General features: G+C 40.5%; 1 protein-coding gene across 2 annotated transcripts in view; it reads left to right on the forward strand.

Moving 5' to 3' along the window:
* Positions 1-21,646, forward strand: part of ptprga (protein tyrosine phosphatase receptor type Ga) — a 509,782-nt gene that overhangs the window by 103,113 nt on the left and 385,023 nt on the right. For both annotated transcript variants that reach the window (XM_028575592.1, XM_028575593.1), the window contains exon 2: positions 5,432-5,548. In XM_028575592.1, coding sequence (XP_028431393.1) covers positions 5,432-5,548 — 117 coding nt within the window. The remainder of the gene's footprint in view (positions 1-5,431; positions 5,549-21,646) is intronic.

Below are 21,646 nucleotides of genomic sequence, written 5' to 3' on the forward strand. Positions count from 1 at the left end.
ATGGGTGGGCCATAAAACACAGCACTTTCACCCAGGACATGCGTGTTCCTTGAGAGTGTTTTAATCCAAACCACGATCTTTTTCCTGAATTTAACTAGTCGTTTTGGTGCCTAAACTTAACCGTAATATGCGCCGAAACGACTGGCAGCTTGTGGTACCCTCTACCTGGCTCAAAGCCCCCTATTCTCGAGTAACTCAACTACCAACTGCCGCTGATAGTCAAGAGCTGTGTAGCCTGCGTCATGTGACCAGCCAGCGGTCGCCTAGTTTCATAGGATATATTAGTGTGCATACATTGTTGTACGATATCATAACACGCTGCGGTGCCTTAGGATTTTATAACTGTATATGACCAGGACGAACACTTCTCCTTTGTTCCGAAATCTAACTTTTGAGGCTCCTTCTTTCCTAAGGAAAATACTGATATCAGCCATGAACTGTAGTCCACCTTTTTATTGTTGCACTTTGGATTTTCTACTACTTGCTCCATTTAATTCATTGCACTTTGCAAACTTGATGTTTGCCATAACTTGTTGTTCATAGTGTCTTTGTTGCTGCACTATGTACAATATGATTCCTGTTAGTTGTTGATGGTGTATTTTTGTTGTTGTATGCTGTTTGTTGTTGTATGTTTTCTAATAATTTCAGGGTTTTTTTATGCTGCACCTGATTTGCCCTCCAGGGACAATACAGTTGTATTGAATTGAAACAAAGGTGTTCCAGGTAAAACAGTAGCCTAATGTGTCCGCTATAGGAGTTGAGTGTAGGGCAGCTGAACTGACAGCAACTGGGCAGGGGAGTGAATAATACAGTTCTCATATTTGTAGAGAAAAGACATCAGTAAGACCAGGCAAAAAAGGATTCTCACCGGTTGTTTTCCAGACTTGAATTTAATTGATTGTTTCACTGTTACAATGCTAATATAAGGCTTTATAACACACTAAATAACGTGATATATATATATATATATATATATATATATATTTTTTTTTTTTTTTTTTTTTTTTTTTTTTTTTTTTTGCAGATAGTGGTTAGTGTTTCCCCTGGGTTGACGGCTTTAGCCTGGCAGATAGGTCACGCCAAGTTCTATTCTCAATGTAACACTTTGAAGTCTCTCAAATATTTACCAGTTACTTTTTGAAATCCAGATGAACCACTTTTCACATCGACATGAACTGGATCCACCGCACGGAACTAATTTAAAAAGAAAATAGGTCACTTTTACAACTTTGACTTTTTGTTCACATTTTCATTAAAATGTAAAGTGGGAGAAGCAGTCAGCCTTGACCGGTGGTGTTCCAAGCTGCCTTGCAATGCCCCAGAACAAGCAGGGACGAACAAGCAATGTAGTTCTTAAAGCTATAGTTCGTAGTTTCTATGTCCCCCATGAGGAATTCTAAGTTAAGACAACAACACTGTCGGCTCATCCACATGATACAAGCCTTCCGTGATCGCGCACAGCCCCCTCCCCTCCTCCATGCAGATGCTAGTAGCCAAGGAGGACACGGAGGATTAAAAAAACACGATGGACTTTCCAGATTATCTTCAATCGAGTTTCTGTCCGCGTAAGTTGCCAGCCGACACAATCTTCTGAACACAGCCATACTAAGAACTACAGAGAGAGTTGTGTGGAGCTGATAGTCTTAATTAGCTTTATAGCAACTCATTTGGCAATGGATTGAATGTAACGGACGATCATTAATATAAAAAAGTTACGCACTAAAGCTTTAAAGGGCTCTTTTTTTTAAACACAGTCCTGTGCAGTGCTGACTCCACAAAAAATGCTACATTACTTGTGAGGGAAAAACAGCATCACCAATCTAGTTTTAACCAAATTTTCTCTGTCTAGCTCAGCTATAATCACAGAATCCGTCAGCATATTTGTAATCGTTAGGCTACCAACACTTTACCTGTTCAACTGAATTACTAGTTTAGATAAAACGACTGTCCTGGTTTTATTACAGACATGTGACCTAACCACAGACAGTTGCCTCATTCATAGTCTCGCATTGCCAGACCTTCCTCCACAGCACTGCGAAAGAGGGTCTGGCTAGTCCACACAGCATTTTGGAATGGAAGAAAAATGTGCTCTGGTTTATCGGAATTTCTTTAAACCAATCCCAATCTTCTTGGGCAGCGCTAAGCGCCGGACGGAGCCGCGGTGCCTCTGCAAAATAGCCTCGGGAAGGAACTTGTTTTGGTGGAACATGCACGTTCAAAAGTTGTTTTAGTCGTGCAACAGAAAACTCAGATTGGACAGATAGTCTAGCTAGCTGTCTGGATTTACCCTGCAGAGATCTGAGGAGCAGTTAACCACAGTCCTCATAAATCCACCAGAGTTTAGAATCCCAGTACAAAGAAAGCGGAAGGTCACAGCCATCCGGCCGAAGATGAGGGAGGCATATAAGCAATCCTGGAAATGAAACTTTGAAAGAAACTACCTCGTTCATCGACTCATAGCAGTACCTCGCTGCAAAATGAATATAGGGGAAACACTGGAATGGATATTTGGCATTGTTATGTCAAAAAAAAAAGATTGTTCCGGCCTTGCGTTGTACAATCATTGGAGAAACACTGTTGGTAGTGCTGATAAAGCTGCAGAGCTATTGGGGAAAGCTGTGGCCCTCAACACAAAATTGAAGGACAATGCACTCATAAGCTTTGGAGAGGTCAGGTGAGGGGCGGGGGGCATGTTAGTGAAAGCAGGAGAGAAAGACAAATTGACGAAAAGCCACTGAGTGAAAGACAAGAAAGACAGAAGGGAAGGGAAAGAAGATGTGTTTGGCGAGGATGAAGGGGGTAAGGGCGGGGTCTTTGCATAATTACATTTTCTGTTCTGAGCCGTATTGGGAATCAATAATGTAATTCATAGAAAAGCCATGGAGCTGCCGCTCATTGGCATTCCCAGACATGAGCCACGCTTGCAACCCAAATAATTAAAACAAGAAGAGGGAGGAGAAGGGTTTGGGGGGTGTCAGAGGTATCTGTCATTGAAACTCTTAGTTCATCCTGAGCCTTTACATCTCCTACACTATGCTTTGCAAAATGCTGGTGACTTTGAGTTTCCATTACAACATGATTGACATTCTCAGTTTGCCTCAGATCATGCACGCACACGCACGCACACGCACGCACACACACACACACACACACACACACACACCTCACACAAATATCACTTCCTCTTCCAGATGCTACCACCATGTATTTGTAGATGGCTGAAGCGAGATTCGGCCCTGAAATACAACAGCACATATCCCAGTACAAGAACACACTCTTACACACCGGCCAAGCCTTTAAGATCATTTTATTTTGATTACGTTGACATTTAAAGCTATAGTGCGTAGTTTCTGTATACCCTCTGAGGAATTTTAAGTAATAATTTTAAGTAATACACAAACCTTCTGTGATCGCGCAAAAAACATGATGGACTTTTCAGAAGAGGCAATTATCTTACCTCAAGTATCTGCGTGGGAAAGTCACCGGATGACACAATCTTCTGAACATAGCCATACTGAGAAATCCAGAGAGAGTTGTGTGGAGCTGATAGTCTTAATAAGCTGTGTAGTGACTCATTTGGCAATGGCTTGAATGTAACGGACGTTCATTGATATAAAGAAGTTACGCACTAACGCTTTAAGCTGATTAAACTGACTAACTCAGTGATTAGTCAATTTTACTGTTGGTACTTTAATGGTAATACTTTACTCAAGTAACATTCTCACTGCAGAACTTTTACTTACTATTTCTACACTGGGTTAAAATGTGATTACTTAAGTAAAGTGCATCGAATTTGGGGGAAATAAAATAAAACCAACAGACTACCATCACAGGAGAGATGTTGTGTGGTATAGTTGCTTTGCCCCAACCAGCAATTGTTTTCAGACATAATTTCCCACCGTATGATTTTCTATCAACAAATGTACAATGCATGATGGAAAGTGAAATGATCTCCTCTGTGAGCTCAGACAGTATGGCCGTAGATTTTCTAAATAATCAAGGTTTTAAGACAAATAAATGCTGGTACCGCATTTTTTGATATAGTACGTATATGGTGCAGAATCCCTTACAGATTGGCAATTAATCAAATTAGAAAAAGTGATTGACATGTAGTGAACCTGGGACTTTTGGGGCCTCTAGAGGTCATCTTGGGCCTCGTTTGTAATCCAAGCTTACCTCAAACCAACATCATCATTTACAGCATCATTCTTTAGACCACAAGAAAACCAAATGTAATCATTGCACTCGCTAAGTGAATGCTTGCATTGATAGATAATGTAAAAACACCATATTATGTTTCATCTTATGACTGCAGAGGATGTGCCTTAATGTAGCTACTCGGAGAACTGTGTAAAGTAGACACTGTATATGTCATCTTTCATTAGTATTGCACAAGATACAGTATACTGTATCAAAACACCCCGGGCCTGTTCTTTACAGTCACACTAACATGTAGACCTAACATAAGAAAAACAACCAAAGCTAACATGTCTCGGTTTATTTCCTTCTGATGATTTTCTCTCTGTATTCTTTAATATCTGTAAGTATTTTTCTGATGAAATATTAAGAAATGATTCTCACAGGGTACAGGGATGAAGGGCTTTGATTATTTTTCATTCACTTATTTAGATTGGTATTTATCTTAGTTTCCCTGTTTTCATTGTATTTATGTACTTATTTTTAATAATTTCTTTTAAATTGACACCAAAATACATCAATAAGTATAATGTTTTTGAGTCAGATAAATTAGACATTATACAGTTGATATGAATATATGGGAAATAAATAATGATTTTTAAGATAGAATTTTTTTTAAGATACTTAAGTAAAGGTTAAAAATTTGAGTTTAATAAAAAAAGAAGTATGACAGAGGAAGCTGTTAACTAACTAGCAATGGATTATGGAGAAGTGGGATTAAATAAGTGGATACTTCTTGCCACTACTTTTTAGACATGTCCAAATATATATATATATATATATATATATATATATATATATATATATATATATATATATATATATATATATATACAGTATATATATATATCAAGTATTGATGTTTCTCTATGCTTGTAGTTTGTGTAATATTTTTATTTCATTTTCTGTATGTCCTTGTCGGTTTTCTTCTTTTTACATGTTTAAAATAAATTCCAATCAATCAGATACTCAATTAGTCAAAAGTGATGGTTGTCCTTAAATGTATGTGAGCTAGCTTGGTCTCTTTCCTGGACAGTAAAGTTCCCCAGTTATTTTGTGTTGCTGACCTTTGTGCCTATTGCGAGCGTTATTATGAGGCAGCTTGCATGGGAAGGCAGATAAGGACACAGTTGGCTGTCTTCCTGCCCGGTAGGCGTCCGGGCAGGGCTGCAGACTGTTGCTGCTGCTCTGCTGCTGTTTATGCTAACCCGCCTGTCTCCTCCTCCCCCCGCAGCGCTGACAGGAAGCCAAGCCGAGTCCCAAGCCCCTATCCAAGGCCTTCGCAGAGCCGCGGCCAGCGGGACACGACTCCGGAGAGCCACAGCCGAGGAGACCTACTGGGCCTACTCAGGTTGGTGTCTGGGTACTTCTTTCTCTGTGAGAACCAGTCTGTGTGTTCGTTTGTGTACTTCTTTCTCTGGGAGAACCAGTCTGTTTGTGCATTTGTGTACTTCTTTCTCTGTGAGAACCACTCTGTGTGTGCGTTTGTGTACTTCTTTCTCTGTGAGAACCACTCTGTGTGTGCGTTTGTGTTCCTCTTTCTCTGTGAGAACCAGCCTGAGTCTTTCCAGTGTGGAGATAGTGGTGAGCCTCCAGTCAAACGAATTTTCACATTCTTTTGCAAAGAAGGCTGTCAGCAGAAATGACTGTGTTTAGGATCAGACTACTATTTAAAACAGGCCTAGATTAGTGACTGTACTGTTAATGCAAACTTCCTGGAGCACTTCCTCCATGTTTACCTGTTGTTTTGATAAATTCAGGATAATGCACATTTCCACATTAGTAATTCCTTCAGTACAACAACAGTCATACTAACCACTCTGCTGCTCTGAGTTTGCCCTAATTACATGCAGTTGCTTCTGCTTGGCAATTTCTTCGATCTGCTAAGCTACCGTCAATGAAACTAAACACGTCCTGCATCACATTAAAAACCTTCCTACAGCTAAAAGTGCATAATCACCTCTCCTTGGAGGCTTTTAATGTGAAACATCTGCAGGAATGTAGCTTACTGTAACAGTGAGAGAAGGAACAGAGGTTTAGAAATAATTCGAAGAAATTAGTGACCAGCCTTTTATTTTATTGTGCCGGCCACGCCCCTTAACCTGACGATTTGAGAAGCCTTCATTGGAAACGGTTTGGAAAAAGGGCAGGCACTTTAAAAAAAAAATACCTGGCAGATGATTGGATGAACCATCTGTCCATCACGTCCACCATTGTCACACCCATCGCGTCAAAAAGCGACGCGAGCTGCTGCTCTGCCCAGTGTGTTCCATATAGAAGCTAAAGGGGGATTTCTGTCTGTATCTGACGCTGAGAGACACTGAACAAGCGTCAGTATTTAACGAGTTGGGAGTGAGAACGGGTTGGCCACTGTTGTTTTGAACGAACAGTCACGGCCATCATACACACCTAAACCCCGCCCGTAGCGGCCAGTAGCTCCTCACCGGACGCTGATTGGTTCTGTCCGCTGGTAGTTTAGTCACAAACGCATTAGGTTGGAGCCTGACCTGATGGATTTTCGTTATGTGAAATCCCACGATTCTCGCGTGATCTTGTGAGAATCCAGCTGCCGTGCAAGGTAACGCCCCCGGCTAATATGAAAGACTCAACCATTATTGAATACTGGCTTTTATTTCAGTGTGTTTTAGAGTTAAGGCAGTTATTTGCCACTGTCAGTGCAATACGTTTGCCTTCCTCTTCCTCTCTCAGTCTCTTTTTCTTCCTCTCTGAGCCGCTCTCCTCAGTGCTCCTCTGGCCTGGAGGCGTCTCCGGGCCCTTTTCTTATTCTACCAGTGCTTCAGAAGAGAAAAAAAGCCACTTCCCCTGTCCCTTTAGAGCCTTTGGTTTTTCAGAGGGGCAGCATTAATCTTTCACCATGCAAGCGACACAAGCCCTGGGCCACAAATGATCTTTTAGTTTATTTATTTCAATATTTCCCCTCGCTCGTCTAACCCTAATTGGTCGCCTGTCGTGCCTGTGAGAGTGCAGGAGCTTGTGGGTAAAAACAGAGCCGGTGACAGTTTCATTTAGTGTTCCTGCTGCTGATGCTAAGATCTACCGATGCTCTCCTGCTGCCCCCCACCCCGCCCCCCCACACATGTTTGATGGCGGCTCTTACATAAGATGCTGATGTAACGGTGCGCCGGATCCAGGCAAGAGAGGAAAACAATGGGGATACAGCAGGCTGGCATACTGTAGATCTTTTATTTTTCTATCATTGTAAGAGCCACGGAGAAAGAAAGTTAAGGGGAAAATTCGTTTTTTCCAGTATTTCGTAAGGTTAGCACAAGACTGTACTCATCACTGTGGACAAAAACATACATGTAGGAGAAGTTTTACAACCAAATTCTCTGTTCAACCTAAACTTCTAAAGCAGTTAGGAGGTGAACGAAGGTGAACGACAAGCAAGCAATGCATTCTCATGAACGGGTTCGTATGATATCGGAAGAAAATGTACGCACAGCGATTCGTTTGCTATCCTACGAAATTATGCCGCCGGCCGGTCACATGACAATTAAGTTTAGCGGTCTTTACAGTTAAATTTAGCCGAGAAAAGGTGACTGTGAGCCGGGTACAGAGTACCTTGAGGGGACGGTCATTTCAGTGGCCGTTGCTGTTAAGTTTAGGCACCAACACGACTAGTTCAGTTTAGAGAAAAGATTGTTGGTTAGGGTTAGGGTCGCCTTAGGTAGTACTCCCGGGACACGAACACCCGTTTCCTAGGTGACAGTCTTGTGTTTTCCCCTTATCTTCTCTCGGGACACGGACTCTGCTGCCCCCCTTGAAAGCCCCTGTGTTTTCTTCTTATACAGTGGCAGTCATTCAGGTACATACGGTAATAAATATGTGGAATACATGCGAATTACAGTGCATTGCTATCCATAGCTACATGTACGAATGGTTCATGAGAAGAGCCTGCAGCGGGACATGGAACCATTGTCATGAGTGCTTTGGTATTTTCTCGGGTTTCGAGAATTATTGAACAGAAATAGCTAAGTGAATTCATATTCAGTGTGTTTTCATTGTTAATACAAACTAAAATAACAAAAGAAGTCCTTTACATTGCTACACTGCACACTCTTTTCCATTATAGATGATTTTGAGAGATATCTCACACACACACACACACACACACACACACACACACACACGCACACACTGTCTCCCTCTTGCTTTCCTCCTTTCTGAGGACTTCTCCACTGTTTCCGAAACTTTGTCTGTCCTAATTAGCTTGTTCTAATCGCGTACTCCAGAGGTCTGACAAACTCCAGGCAGGACCTCAGTGGGCCATGGCTGTTCTGCCCTCTGCCTGATCAGAATGGCAGATTAAAACCTGGCACAATGCTGACAAATCCAGAGTTATCTAGGGACGGCCGTATACCTCCAGAATGAGACAGAGAGACAAAGAAACAGAACGAGACAAGAATCACACAGTCAACTTTGCCTGTGCTTCACTATCAGTACGGGATCACAATTCATCTGTGATGTATGCGTGCCTCGTATACCAAGAGGCAAATAGGAAATTATTATGATAATTTAAAGGTCCCATATTATGCTCATTTTAAGCTTGATACTTGTATTTTGAGTTTCTACTAGAATGTTTACATGCTTTAATGTTAAAAAAAAAACATTATTTTTCTTATAATGTCTGTCTGAATACCTGTATTCACCCTCCGTCTGAAATGTTCGGGTTTTATTAGCACCTGTCGCTTTAAGACACCCTGCTGAAAAAGCCCAGTCTGCTCTGATTGGTCAGCGTTTCCGGGTCTTCCGCATCTGTGCTCTCGGCATCTCTGCACCGTCATTGCAGTCGGGGAAATACTGTAACAGCACTGTAGCGGCTCTTCCTGTATATAGTATAGTTGTGACATCACAATGGTATGGAAGTCCTAACAGCTCGTTAAAAGACACAGCTTCTACATACGGGTTTTGTGCATTTCTCTGTGGATTGAGCATTGCGATACTTTTACAGTATTTATAGATAACCTTAAATTTATTTTATAATTTTAAAAAAGACATGGTAATCTCACTTTTTACACTATGGGAATTAAAATAAAAAAAATAAAAAACTAAACATGAATATGTTTAGTAAAAAGCATTTGACATAGAAAGCTATGTTAAAAAGAATTCTTTTCATTTTGTTGTTTTGACAAATACAACAATTCTATTCAAAAGGAACTTTATTGGATTCTACAGCAAAATCAGGGACAGTACCATTAGGTTGTGCTTAGGTTTAGAAATGTGACTGGAGCATTTCAGGGAGAAACATGTAATTGAACTGAGCTAAAAACGGATAAAACATCCAGCAGTTTAAATTAACTCACTTTTAGGTTCTGGGTCTATTTTGGATGAATTTGTCAGATGTGCTTTGTTGCTAATGCAACAATAAAGTGTTCTAAATTTGCTCCAACTCTTACTGACATCTTCTCCATAGCAACGGCAGCGCTTAGGCTCACGGGTATCATATTATTCATAGTAAAAAATATATGATTTTTTAAAAACTAAGTTGAGAGAATTAAAACTAATGACACCAATGATAAACCTTATTATTAAACCGTATTGTTAAATGATCCAAGAGGCTCTTTGTTGAAGAACATTTACATTCTGAAAGGACAAGTTCAACAGTTTGTGAGAATGCTTTCTTTCAGAGAGTAAGATGAGTAGATGATTAGTAGTAGATGATGAGTCAGGACATGGTTAGCCTAGGATAGCATAAAGACTGGTAGCAGCTAGCCTGGCTCTGTTCAAAACATGTCAAAATCATGATTATGTTTTTCAAAATGTAGAACCATTCCTTTACACGAAACTTTGAAAGACTTTGAGATGTACGATGGGGAAAATACTCCCATAACCATAATGCTTCCACAGAAAATAATGAACTAACCAAGCACCAATTATAGTCATGCACTGCAGATGGAAGATCGAAATGGTGCCCAATGTGTGTGGTGTTCTACACAGAATTGACTGTAGAGCAAATAATGAATGGAGAATTGTTTGTATTAAAAAGATATATCTATAGGCCCCTGCAGTATTACGTGGCACAAGTTGAGGCTGGGCCTGTTGTGCAAATCTGGACAGTCCGTGTCTAAAGGTAATCATACAAATTGCTAATTCACATATACAGCTTTCTCATACAGGAATAATGAAGATTTATCGGTGCACTCTATAGATTCATTCATTATTTATTGACATGAAGTTATGGTGCAATCAAGTGGCATTGTAATCAGATGAATCAAAATGATTATTATGTGAATATAACATTAATTAACTTAACTGGAAGCCATTATGAGGATGAGTCTCAAAGTTTAACTGCACACATTAACCTCATAGAAGCTCTATTGCCCAAGCCTTTTTTTATAAGATATGCAATATAAACCATATAATACATGAAACTACCGTGATATATGTTACCCATTTCACATAATTAAGAGTGATTTGCCGGATAGTATAAGAGGTCAAATTGATTGTCTCTTCCTCCCTGGTTGCTGTACAACTCTTCCTGCTTCTTACAGTGCAGACGCTCTACTGCTTGCTCCTGCTTCTGCTTGCATATTTCTGCTGATAATCTTGCTTTTCCTCTGAGAGAAACTATGAGCAGCAGCTCTTGGATACTTCTAAATCACTGGACTATACATTTTTTGTAGACATAGTAGGCTATTGTCATATTTGAACATTTTTCTGCGTGAGCGTGGCCTACCAATAGCTCAAGCCTGTCCTAAAGTGACTGTAGCTAAAGCTAATTAGCAGCAAGATGCCACCGTTCTCCATAGAGGACTACTACAAACTCCTTCAGAAGATTGCAGTTCTGGAAACCAAAATGTACCGGTTAGAAGTAAACGTGGAAGTGAACGGATCATGTGGAAATGACACCACTTTACCACTGAACCAAAACAATGGACAAAAGCATGCTAACACACGGCTAACTAGCACCAGCAAGACCACAAAGAAACAGGAGGGCTGTGGAACGGATAATAAATCTACAAGCGGTAGTCCTCCCTGGAACTCTTTTGGTGCAAAGCCTAAGAGTAAATCATTTTCCTGGGAAATGGGAGGACGACTAACGGGCAGGGCACAGCGCCCTGAGATTTGTGATATGACCGGCTGGCCTGCATTACCACCCAGGCAGAGCGCCTCTTCAACCCCTGTACTTAGTAGGACACAGCCGTGGACAACTGCAAAAGGGAAAACCACCAACAAAATGCCTCCCCAACAAATGAATGTGCAGGTGAAGAACAGATTTGCTCATCTGCTGCAGGACCCTGGACATGACCTGGATTACGTCTCGTCACACAGCAGGGTAAGGACTGAGAGCAATTCTAAAAGTAAAAAGCTACAGGGAAAGCTAATGACTGGGCCCCAAACTCTGATTGTGGGTGACTCTGCTGTGAAAGATATAAAAAGCAGTAAAAACACCAAAATAAAAAGTTTTCCCAAAGACATGGTGTCTGACTTGACCCAAAGAATCCAGGATATCATAGCAGCACACCCAACTGTGATGAACATTATACTGCATATAGGGTCAAATGATGTTGTAAAGCAAGAGTCTGAAGTGCTGAATCGTGACTTTATGAATCTGCTGAACGCAGTCAGCTCCCTAAACGCAAAGGTGTTTATCAGTGGCCCTATACCGCCAGTCAGAAGAGGAGCTGAGAGATTCAGCAGACTGCTGGCACTGAACAGATGGCTTTCAAATGCATGTACCAACCATTCTCTGCAGTTCATTGACAATTTTAACATTTTCTGGGGCTGCAGACATCTTTTTAAAGCAGATGGACTCTTCCTTAACAAGCCAGGAGTAAAGCTGTTCACCTCTAGCCTACTTTACTTTCTGCGCCACACATCTGCTCCCTTTGCCAAGGACACGAGACAAGATGAACCAAAACAAGAGGAAGACACAACAAAGTGCGGCAGTGATCCACTACAGCCCCCACCTGAGCAAAGATTTGACGATGGGAGACCAAAGAGCGGAGATGAGAAATCTCAACCCCCCATCTCACCCGACCAACACTCCTCAAACCCCTTTGACAACCACGAAAGCTTTGAGGACCTCTTTAAGGATACGTCGCTCTCCCCTCTTTCCCCCATCCCCATGTTGGAGTTCACTGACCAGATGAAGCAGCTGGTAAATGCTGGAACCAAGTATGCCCCCCTTCCTTCTCCCATCGTAAAACGCCAGGCACCTATCCCTCCTCAAGGACGGCAGTTAACTCCTTCTCCCCAAACGGATAAGGATGCTTATGTACAAAATGCAGCAAGCATTAACTGATATGGGCCGGGTCCAGGCTGCACGCCTAGTAGCGCTCATGACTCTTTCCAAGACAAGCCTGGGCCCTGCTTATTAGATTCTTCCACAATTTATGTTGTGATAGGTAATCGAAAAAGAATGGTGAATAAGCACGTAACTGCAAACTTTGCAAATTTATCATCCATTCCTCGTCAGCCACAGTCTATCCCAAAAAATGAAAACACACTAACACTAGCACTACTAAACGTTAGGTCTTTGGCAGGAAAATCATTTTTAATCAATGATTTTATTATTAAGTACAATCTTGATTTTATGTTTTTAACTGAAACCTGGTTGGACCATAATAACAGTGCTGCTGTTCTCATTGAGTCAGCCCCCCTTAACTTTAGTTTTATGAGTGAGAATAGAGTGAATAAGAAAGGAGGTGGATTCGCCATTTTGTTTAATGACTCATTCCGATGTACGCAATTATCTTATGGAAATTTTGCTTCTTTTGAATATGTGGTTCTTCAGCTAAGATCCTCCCCTCAAGCTATACTTCTAAATATCTACAGGCCACCTAAATACTGTGCAAACTTCTTTGACGATTTTAATGAACTGTTGTCTATAATCTGTATTAACTTTGACCGTGTAATTATTGCTGGTGATTTTAACATTCATGTTGACAACCCCCAGGACCGAGGGACCAAAGAACTGTGTTGTGTTTTTGAGAGCTATGGACTGACTCAGCATGTGACACAGCCCATGCACAATAAGGGGCACACACTGGACTTGATTATCTCAAAGGGTCTAAACATTTCCAAGGTTGTGGTGACTGATGTTGCTCTCTCTGATCATTCCTGTGTTTTCTTTAACGGCACTATCTCTGTGTCCAAAAGTGTTCAAACAAAGTTAATCAGAAAACGGTATATCACTGAAAACACCAGTGAATCATTCATTCAGCTTTTCTCCTCTACACCCGCCCTCACTGGGGCCTCAGTGACTGACCTTGTAGATAATTTCAACTGTAAAATTACAAATGTTATTGATGCTATTGTTCCCACTAAGGTCACAGCTGTCTCTGGTAAGAAAAGATCTCCATGGAGAAATTTTATAGTTGTGAGAACAGAAAAAAAGAGAGTGTCGAAAAGCTGAACGCAGTTGGCAAAAATATAATCTCCAGATCCATTATAACACTTATAAAAACAGACTTCGCATTTATAATCTGGAATTAAGAAATGCAAGGCGGTCCTTTTTCTCTGACATTATCGCCAGAAACAATAATAATTCACGTGCTTTGTTTGCTACTGTTGATAGATTAACAACCCCTCCAGTACCAGTAGCATCTGAACTGTTGTCTACCAAGGCTTGCAATGACTTTGCCTCCTTCTTCACAGACAAAATTCAGAAAATTATACAAACAGTCAGTGCTTCCATATCAAGTACAGGATATGTGTTGTCACAGTGTGCACGCAAAACAAATTCCAACATGACACAATTTCATACGATCAACCTTAAAAACCTGGAGGACATTATACAACATCTGAAAACCTCCTCCTGTTGCCTTGATATTCTACCAACGGGTATTTTCAAAAATGTTTCGAATTGTTTGGCTTCTGATCTTCTACAGATTGTAAACACGTCTCTGCTCTCAGGTATCTTCCCACAGGCCCTGAGAACTGCAGTCATCAAGCCACTCCTAAAAAAGAACAATCTAGACACGACACTAATGAGCAACTATAGGCCAATATCAAACCTTCCATTTTTAAGTAAAATCATAGAAAAAGTGTTTTTTCAACAACTCAACTTTTTCTTATCACTAAACAACAGTTTTGATGCCTTCCAGTCAGGTTTTCGACCACACCACAGCACCGAGATGGCTTTTGTTAAAGTCTTTAATGACATCCACTTAAACACAGATAGTGGCAAAATTTTAGTCTTAGTATTACTTGATCTCAGTGCTGCATTTGATACGGTAGACAATGACATATTGCTTGACCGATTGGAAAACTGGGTTGGTCTTTCTGGCTCAGTACTAAAGTGGTTTGAATCCTATTTAAAGAATAGGGACTGCTTTGTGTCTATAGGTAATTATACATCTGAGCATACAAATATGACGTGCGGAGTTCCCCAAGGCTCAGTTCTGGGGCCTCTTCTGTTCAACATCTACATGCTTCCACTGGCTCAGATTATGGAAAACAACAAAACAAGTTACCATAGTTATGCGGATGACACACAAATTTACATAACCTTATCGCCAGGGAACTATAGCCCAATACAACAATTAAATAAGTGCATTCAACAGATTAATGATTGGATGTGTCAGAACTTTCTTAAATTAAATGAAGAAAAAACGGAGGTGGTTGTTTTTGGAGCAAAAGAGGAACGATTGAAAGTCAGCGCTCAGCTTCAAACGACAATGTTAAAAACAACAGACAAAGCCAGAAATCTTGGTGTAGTCATGGACTCAGACCTGAATTTTAAAAGCCACATTAACATAATTAAAAAATCAGCCTATTATCACCTTCAAAATATTTCAAGGGTTAAAGGACTTATGTCTCAGCAGGATCTGGAAAAACTTGTCCATGCTTTTATCTTCAGTAGACTTGACTACTGCAACGGTGTCTTTACAGGTCTCCCTAAAAAATCAATCAGACAGCTGCAGTTGATTCAAAACGCTGCTGCTCGAGTCCTCACTAAAACCAAGAAAGTGGATCACATCACTCCAGTACTGAAGTCTCTACACTGGCTTCCAGTGCCTCAAAGAATTGATTTCAAAATACTTTTACTGGTTTATAAATCACTAAACGGTTTAGGGCCAAAATACATTACTGATCTGCTACTACATTATGGCCCAACCAGACCTCTCAGGTCGTCTGGGACAGGTCTACTTGTTGTGTCCAGAGTCAGAACTAAACAGGGGGAAGCAGCGATCAGTTTTTATGCTCCACATATCTGGAACCAACTCCCAGAAAACTGTAGGTCCGCTGCAACTCTCAGTTCTTTTAAATCCATTTCTTTAAATAACCTATTTTTAACTGCTCTTTCTTTAAAATTCTTATACTGCACTGTACATTTTATTCTTGTCTTTTAATGATCTTAAATTGTTGTTAATTGTTTTAATGCTTTGAAATTGTTTTTAATTGTTTTCTAACTGTTTGTAATGTTTCATGTAAAGCACTTTGAATTGCCTTGTTGCTGAAATGTGCTATACAAATAAAGCTGCCTTGCCTTGCCTTCCAATCGAAATAGCAGAATGACTGTTTTAAAATACTTTTTCATATGACACACATGTTGGTATTAACAACCCCTTTCTTAAACCATTCATATATGCACATATATGCACAGACACACACACACACACACTTGACTGGAAATTAATTTTCAGACCTGTACAATGTCAAGGCTCGCTATTGACGGGAGAGAGGAATCCAATTTGCGTGCTCCTTGTCGAGCCCTTTTACCATCAGGCCTTTATGCTGTTGCCTTGAAGTGGGCAAATGAAGATGGAAATTGATGATATGTTGTACATTTTACTCATGAGGGAAAGCCATTGTATTAGTCTGACAGTAAGTGGCTGTCTTTCCTTTTTTTTCCACATGTGAAAATTGAAATGCCTATGTAATAGAACACATTGGAAAAGAAACACCAAAGTATAATCTGTTCAGTACCAACATGTTTTGAAGCACATCAGTCTCTAGAGACTTACCTTCTCTGTGAAAGTATTTGTATATTATAATAATGTATTTACATATATTTGATAGTCATGGTTTAAATCATTAGCATAATTGAATTATTTGTACAAATATTTCATTGAAGTAACAAACAAGACTGCTGGACTCTCACAGACAATGGAATGGAATTTGTAACATGCAAACCCATGTGGCTATGCAGCTAAAGCTATTATTTAATCTAGCTTAGTAAAAATATATATATTTGCTTTCTTCTTGCGTCTCGGGGAGTGAAGTCACGTATGTAACAAGTCACATTTTCAGCATGTGGACAGTTCACATGTACCACGCAGCAACACAAACGTAAACAACAATGGAGGGAGGAGAGAGATGCGCGCTTTCTAGCTGGAAATACAGTCACTATTTAGAGTTTGTGTCAGCTAAAGAGGCTAAATTAAGGTTCGTTCTACACTCTGTGCTGGTGGCGACAAAGTGCTATCTAGCTACAAAAACACTACGTCAAATTTGAAGAAACATTTGGAGTCGCAGCACTGCAGTCAAACTTACAGAGCAAGTCCCACCAGGTGGTGCGAAGCAGAGAGCAGGAGGCCCCCCACCACCCAAACAACAAAAGCTGGACTTCGGTGCAAAACCAGTAAGTGGGGGAGAGTTGAAGAAGTTGGTCGGGCAGTATGTTGTAGCAGAAATGCTGCCCTTAAACACGGTTGACTCGCTCTTTTTCGTGCCATAATAAACCAGATCCCTATTACTGGCAATGCCTAGCTGCCTCACAGTAAACCGGTTGCCATTTTTATGTTGAGGCTGTGGGGGTGTTGTCGGCAGTTGCTGAATGTAACTAATGAAGTAACTTGTAATCTAACTTCGTTACTTTTAAAATCAAGCAATCTGTAAAGTAACTAAATTACTTTTAAAATCAAGTAATCTGTAAAGTAACTAAAGTAAAAAACAAAGTAACTGTGGCAACACTGGACAGGACTACGATCAACGATTGTTGGTCAGATATAGCTCCAATGCTAACTGCTGCTAAAACCATTTTTACATTTTTATTTTTCCATGTGTAAAAGAAACAAGCTTCAACATGTAATCAGACAAGTCCCAGTGGATTTTCATTTATTATCTGACTGGAGGTGAGAGGTTAGACAACATAATTTCCCAAAATGTTTGACTGTGCCTTCAACATTACCTCCTAGATAGACAACAAACCACTCTACTGTTCTCAGCGTTGTAGTACTCGAGATCGGTCTCGAAGGTCTCAGCCTCTTCTCGGAATCGACCCTCTTGACTTCGGTCTCGGATAAAGAGGACTCGGGATAATATTTCAACCAATAACTTCTCCCTGCCCCTTTTCCAAAGAAAGAGAATGCGGGAGACAGGAGATGCTCTGGCTTTCTAACACAAATCTGGTCTTGGTCTTGACTCGGTTTCGCCCTGCCATAATAGAATAGAATAAGATGTTGCAACAAATGCTGTGTTATATGCCAAATTTTTCTAAAGGTACTGTTGATTAAGACAGCAAGAGCATGTTTTACGAAATGGGTCACGATTCACCCTTCCAATGATGATGATGTAAATCGTTGTTTTAAAGTTTTCACGCGTCTTGACCTTTTCAGTTTGGAATTTTTCTACGGATTGTTATCTGCTACTGTTTCAAACGTCAGTGAAAGAGAAATCCTTTTTTTTAAAGAGGGTTCTTACTGTCGCATTCAATCTCTCGAAAAAAAAAGTTCTCCAGCTACACCTATAGCTAAATAATTCACTGGACTGGTTTTGTTGTGATGCTTTATGCATTTCATGGAGATTCCAGTTGAAGGAGGAAAATATATTTCAGTCCTACAACCGGATGACTTTGAGGAGGAGCATATATTTCTGTCCTACAACCGGATGACTTTGCTCATTCTGCTGCCATGCCACAAAATCCCTATCTGCTCTGGGGATCTGTTCTGTAGCTAAGCTACCTCTGACCTATGACTCCACGATGGAGGGGGCCAGCAGAAAAAGACCAACCCCCCCACAGGGATCTACACAGCATCTCAGGAAATACAATCTCCTTCATCTGGTGGCAGGCCTGAAAAGTTCCTCCAAAATGCATGGGTCTGGGGGAAGTGAGCAGTGGCCTGGGGCAGGGACAGAAGGGGGAGACAATTTCTGTACATTTAACTAATAGCAACACAGTAATATAAGCAGTGACATTTTTTGGCACGGGCAAACCGGGCAGCCGCCTGCAGCGGCATTTTTTCATGACTCATGGGGGGCGGCACAAGAACTTAAAAAAATTAAGAATAAATCCTCTGCGCCCTGAAGCGGTTTTCTGTTATCTATCATTTCAATGTGTGGGGAATTGGCAAATCAGCGCCCCCTGCAGCTCCAAGCACCCAGCTTACTAAGAGAAGAGAATCTCGCTGCAGCCCGCAGGAAAGCCCCGCCGTCATCAATATCAATCACTCAATAGGGGAGCAGATTTGACGACATCATTGATGATTTTGCATCAAGGTAAGCCAGAAAGGTCAGGTTTTAGTTTTAGTTTGTGTTTTCTGTTCTTAGTGCTATTGTGTAATAATTAGATTCTCTTTAGTGTGTCTTCAAATTTGTGTGATGAAGGATTTGTACTATTTAGAATAGGCCTATTTATTCTATATTTTATTTGTATATTATTCTTAATATTTTATATTATTGTTGCTCTCTGCTCTTGTTAGATTTTTTATATATCTGATTGTATATATTATTGGCATATATATATATATATATATATATATATATATATACAGTGGGGGAAATAAGTATTTGACCCCTTGCTGATTTTGCAGGTTTGCCCACTTACAAAGAATGCAAAAATCTACAATTTTAATCATATGTACATTCTAACAGTGAAAGACAGAATCCCAAAGAAAATTCAAGAAAATCCCATCATATGAATTTATTAAAATTGATAACCATCTGATGAGGAAAAACAAGTATTTGACCCCCTGGACAAACAGCAAGTATTCTGGCTCCTACAAGCCAGTTAGTCTTTCTTTAAGACACAGCCCCAATCCGAACCAATTATCTACATCAAATACACCTGCCTCACCTCGTTACCTGTATAAAAGACACCCAAACAACCAGCATCCAACATCACCACAATGGGCAAGACCAAAGAGCTTTCTACGGACATCAGGGACAAGATTGTTGATCTGCACAAGGCTGGGATGGGCTACAAGAGAATCAGAAAGCAACTTGGAGAGAAAAGATCAACTGTTGGTGCAGTTATCAGGAAATGGAAGAAGCACCACACCACCGCCAACCTCCCTCGGTCTGGGCCTCCACACAAGATCTTGCCTCGTGGGGTGTCCCTGATCATGCGAACGGTGAGGAATCATCCCAAAACCACAAGGGGGAACTGATGAATCAACTGAAGGCAGCTGGGACCACAGTTACAAAAAGAAACGGTTGGTAACACACTACGCCGTCATGGATTGAAATCCTGCAGCGCACGCAAGGTCCCCCTGCTCAAGAAGAAACATGTACAGGCCCGCATGAAGTTCGCCATTCACCACCTGGACGACTCAGAAGAGGCCTGGAAGAAGGTGATGTGGTCAGATGAGACCAAAATAGAACTTTTTGGCCTCCACTCAACTCGTCGTGTTTGGAGGGCAAAGAACACAGAGTACAACCCAAAGAACACCATCCCCACCGTCAAGCATGGTGGTTGCAACATCATGCTTTGGGGGTGCTTTTCAGCCAAGGGGACGGGACAACTCCATCGTATTGAGGGGAGGATGGACGGGGCCATGTATCGTGGAATTCTGGACCGACCTCTCCTTCTCTCAGTGAGATAGCTGAAGATGGGTCGAGGATGGGTGTTTCAGCACGACAACGACCCTAAGCACACCGCCAAAGCAACAAAAGAGTGGCTGAAGAAGAAGCACATCAAGGTTCTGGAGTGGCCTAGCCAGTCTCCAGACCTGAATCCGATTGAAAATCTTTGGAGGGAGCTTAAAATTCGAGTTGCCAGGCGACAACCTCGGAACCTGAATGATTTGGAGGCTGTCTGCAGGGAGGAGTGGGCCAACATCCCTGCCGAAATGTGCACAAACCTTGTCACCAACTATAAAAACCGTTTGACATCTGTGCTGGCCAATAATGGCTTTTCTACAAAATATTAACATGCTGTTTGTCCAGGGGGTCAAATACTTGTTTTTCCTCATCAGATGGTTATCAATTTTAATAAATTCATATGATGTGATTTTCTGGAATTTTCTTTGGGATTCTGTCTTTCACTGTTAGAATGTACATATGATTAAAATTGTAGATTTTTGCATTGTTTGTAAGTGGGCAAACCTGCAAAATCAGCAAGGGGTCAAATACTTATTTCCCCACTATATATATATATATATATATATATATATATATATATATATATATATATATATATACACACACACACACACACACACACACACTGTATATATTATTATAACAACATAAGTGAAAGAGAACATTTCTCAATTACACAAATCCTTCATTAGAACATTTGAAAAGCACACTTAAGAGAATCCAGTTATTTAACTATTGCAAGTACAACAGTAAACACCAAAAGACAATGAACACAATTCTGCACAAAATATGACAGTATAAGTTATCTGAACTTACAAGCAAAATCTATATCTATGGGTCAATTCCTTTCATCTGCCATTCCTACTAAACTATAGTTAATGGTATCCAGACACGACCTGGCTTTGATGAGAGCATCTCTATTAGTGAGGAAGATTGACTTAATGATATTAACATTTAAAAGAAATTTAACAGATGCCCCCAGTAGATGATGGTAAGACAGAGAGAAACAAAAGGGGATCAAGCTCCCTAAGGAGTGGACAACTAGTGTAGTCCACTAAAGTGTAACTTTATTTGATTATTAAAAATGATGTGTTATTCTATGATTTAGAAGACGTGTATGGAACTACACCATGGACTGGAGCCTCAGTCATTAACTTGTGACAGGGATCTCACCAATGTGTTCAACGTGGGTTAACTATTTCCTGTTTCAACAGAACAACACCCCTACGAATAAATACATATTCATGCTGGTCCATAAAAAAATGGTTTTGCCAGTTTGGTAGGGCAATAACATTACTGGCCTGTACTTAGCCCCAACTTGCTCAAAATTTAGACTCACACAATTTAACACACCACAATCAATTAAGATACATTTTCATGTTAGTGTTTTAACAATGGGTTAGGTTGCATGCCTGGGGTCAGCAATTGACTGAATAAAACTTTAAATAACTTTTAATATAACTTAGTTCCCAAGGAGTGTATCTATCTGGAGCTGCTTGCATGTTCCTGAACCCAAAACATAAAACTGTTCATGTACAAAGTCATGGCTAAACCAGAAAGCCAAAAACACCATGGACCAACACGTAGACTTCAAGCCACACCTTATGACCCAAAATCAGTGATAGACCTCACTAATGCTTCTGTTGGTGAATGAAAGCAAATCACTGCAGCCAGGTTCCAACATCTGGTGGAATTCCTGGAACCAAAAAAACAATGCCTA

The sequence above is a fragment of the Perca flavescens genome, chromosome 4, assembly GCF_004354835.1.
Source record: "Perca flavescens isolate YP-PL-M2 chromosome 4, PFLA_1.0, whole genome shotgun sequence".
Taxonomy (NCBI): Eukaryota; Metazoa; Chordata; class Actinopteri; order Perciformes; family Percidae; genus Perca; species Perca flavescens.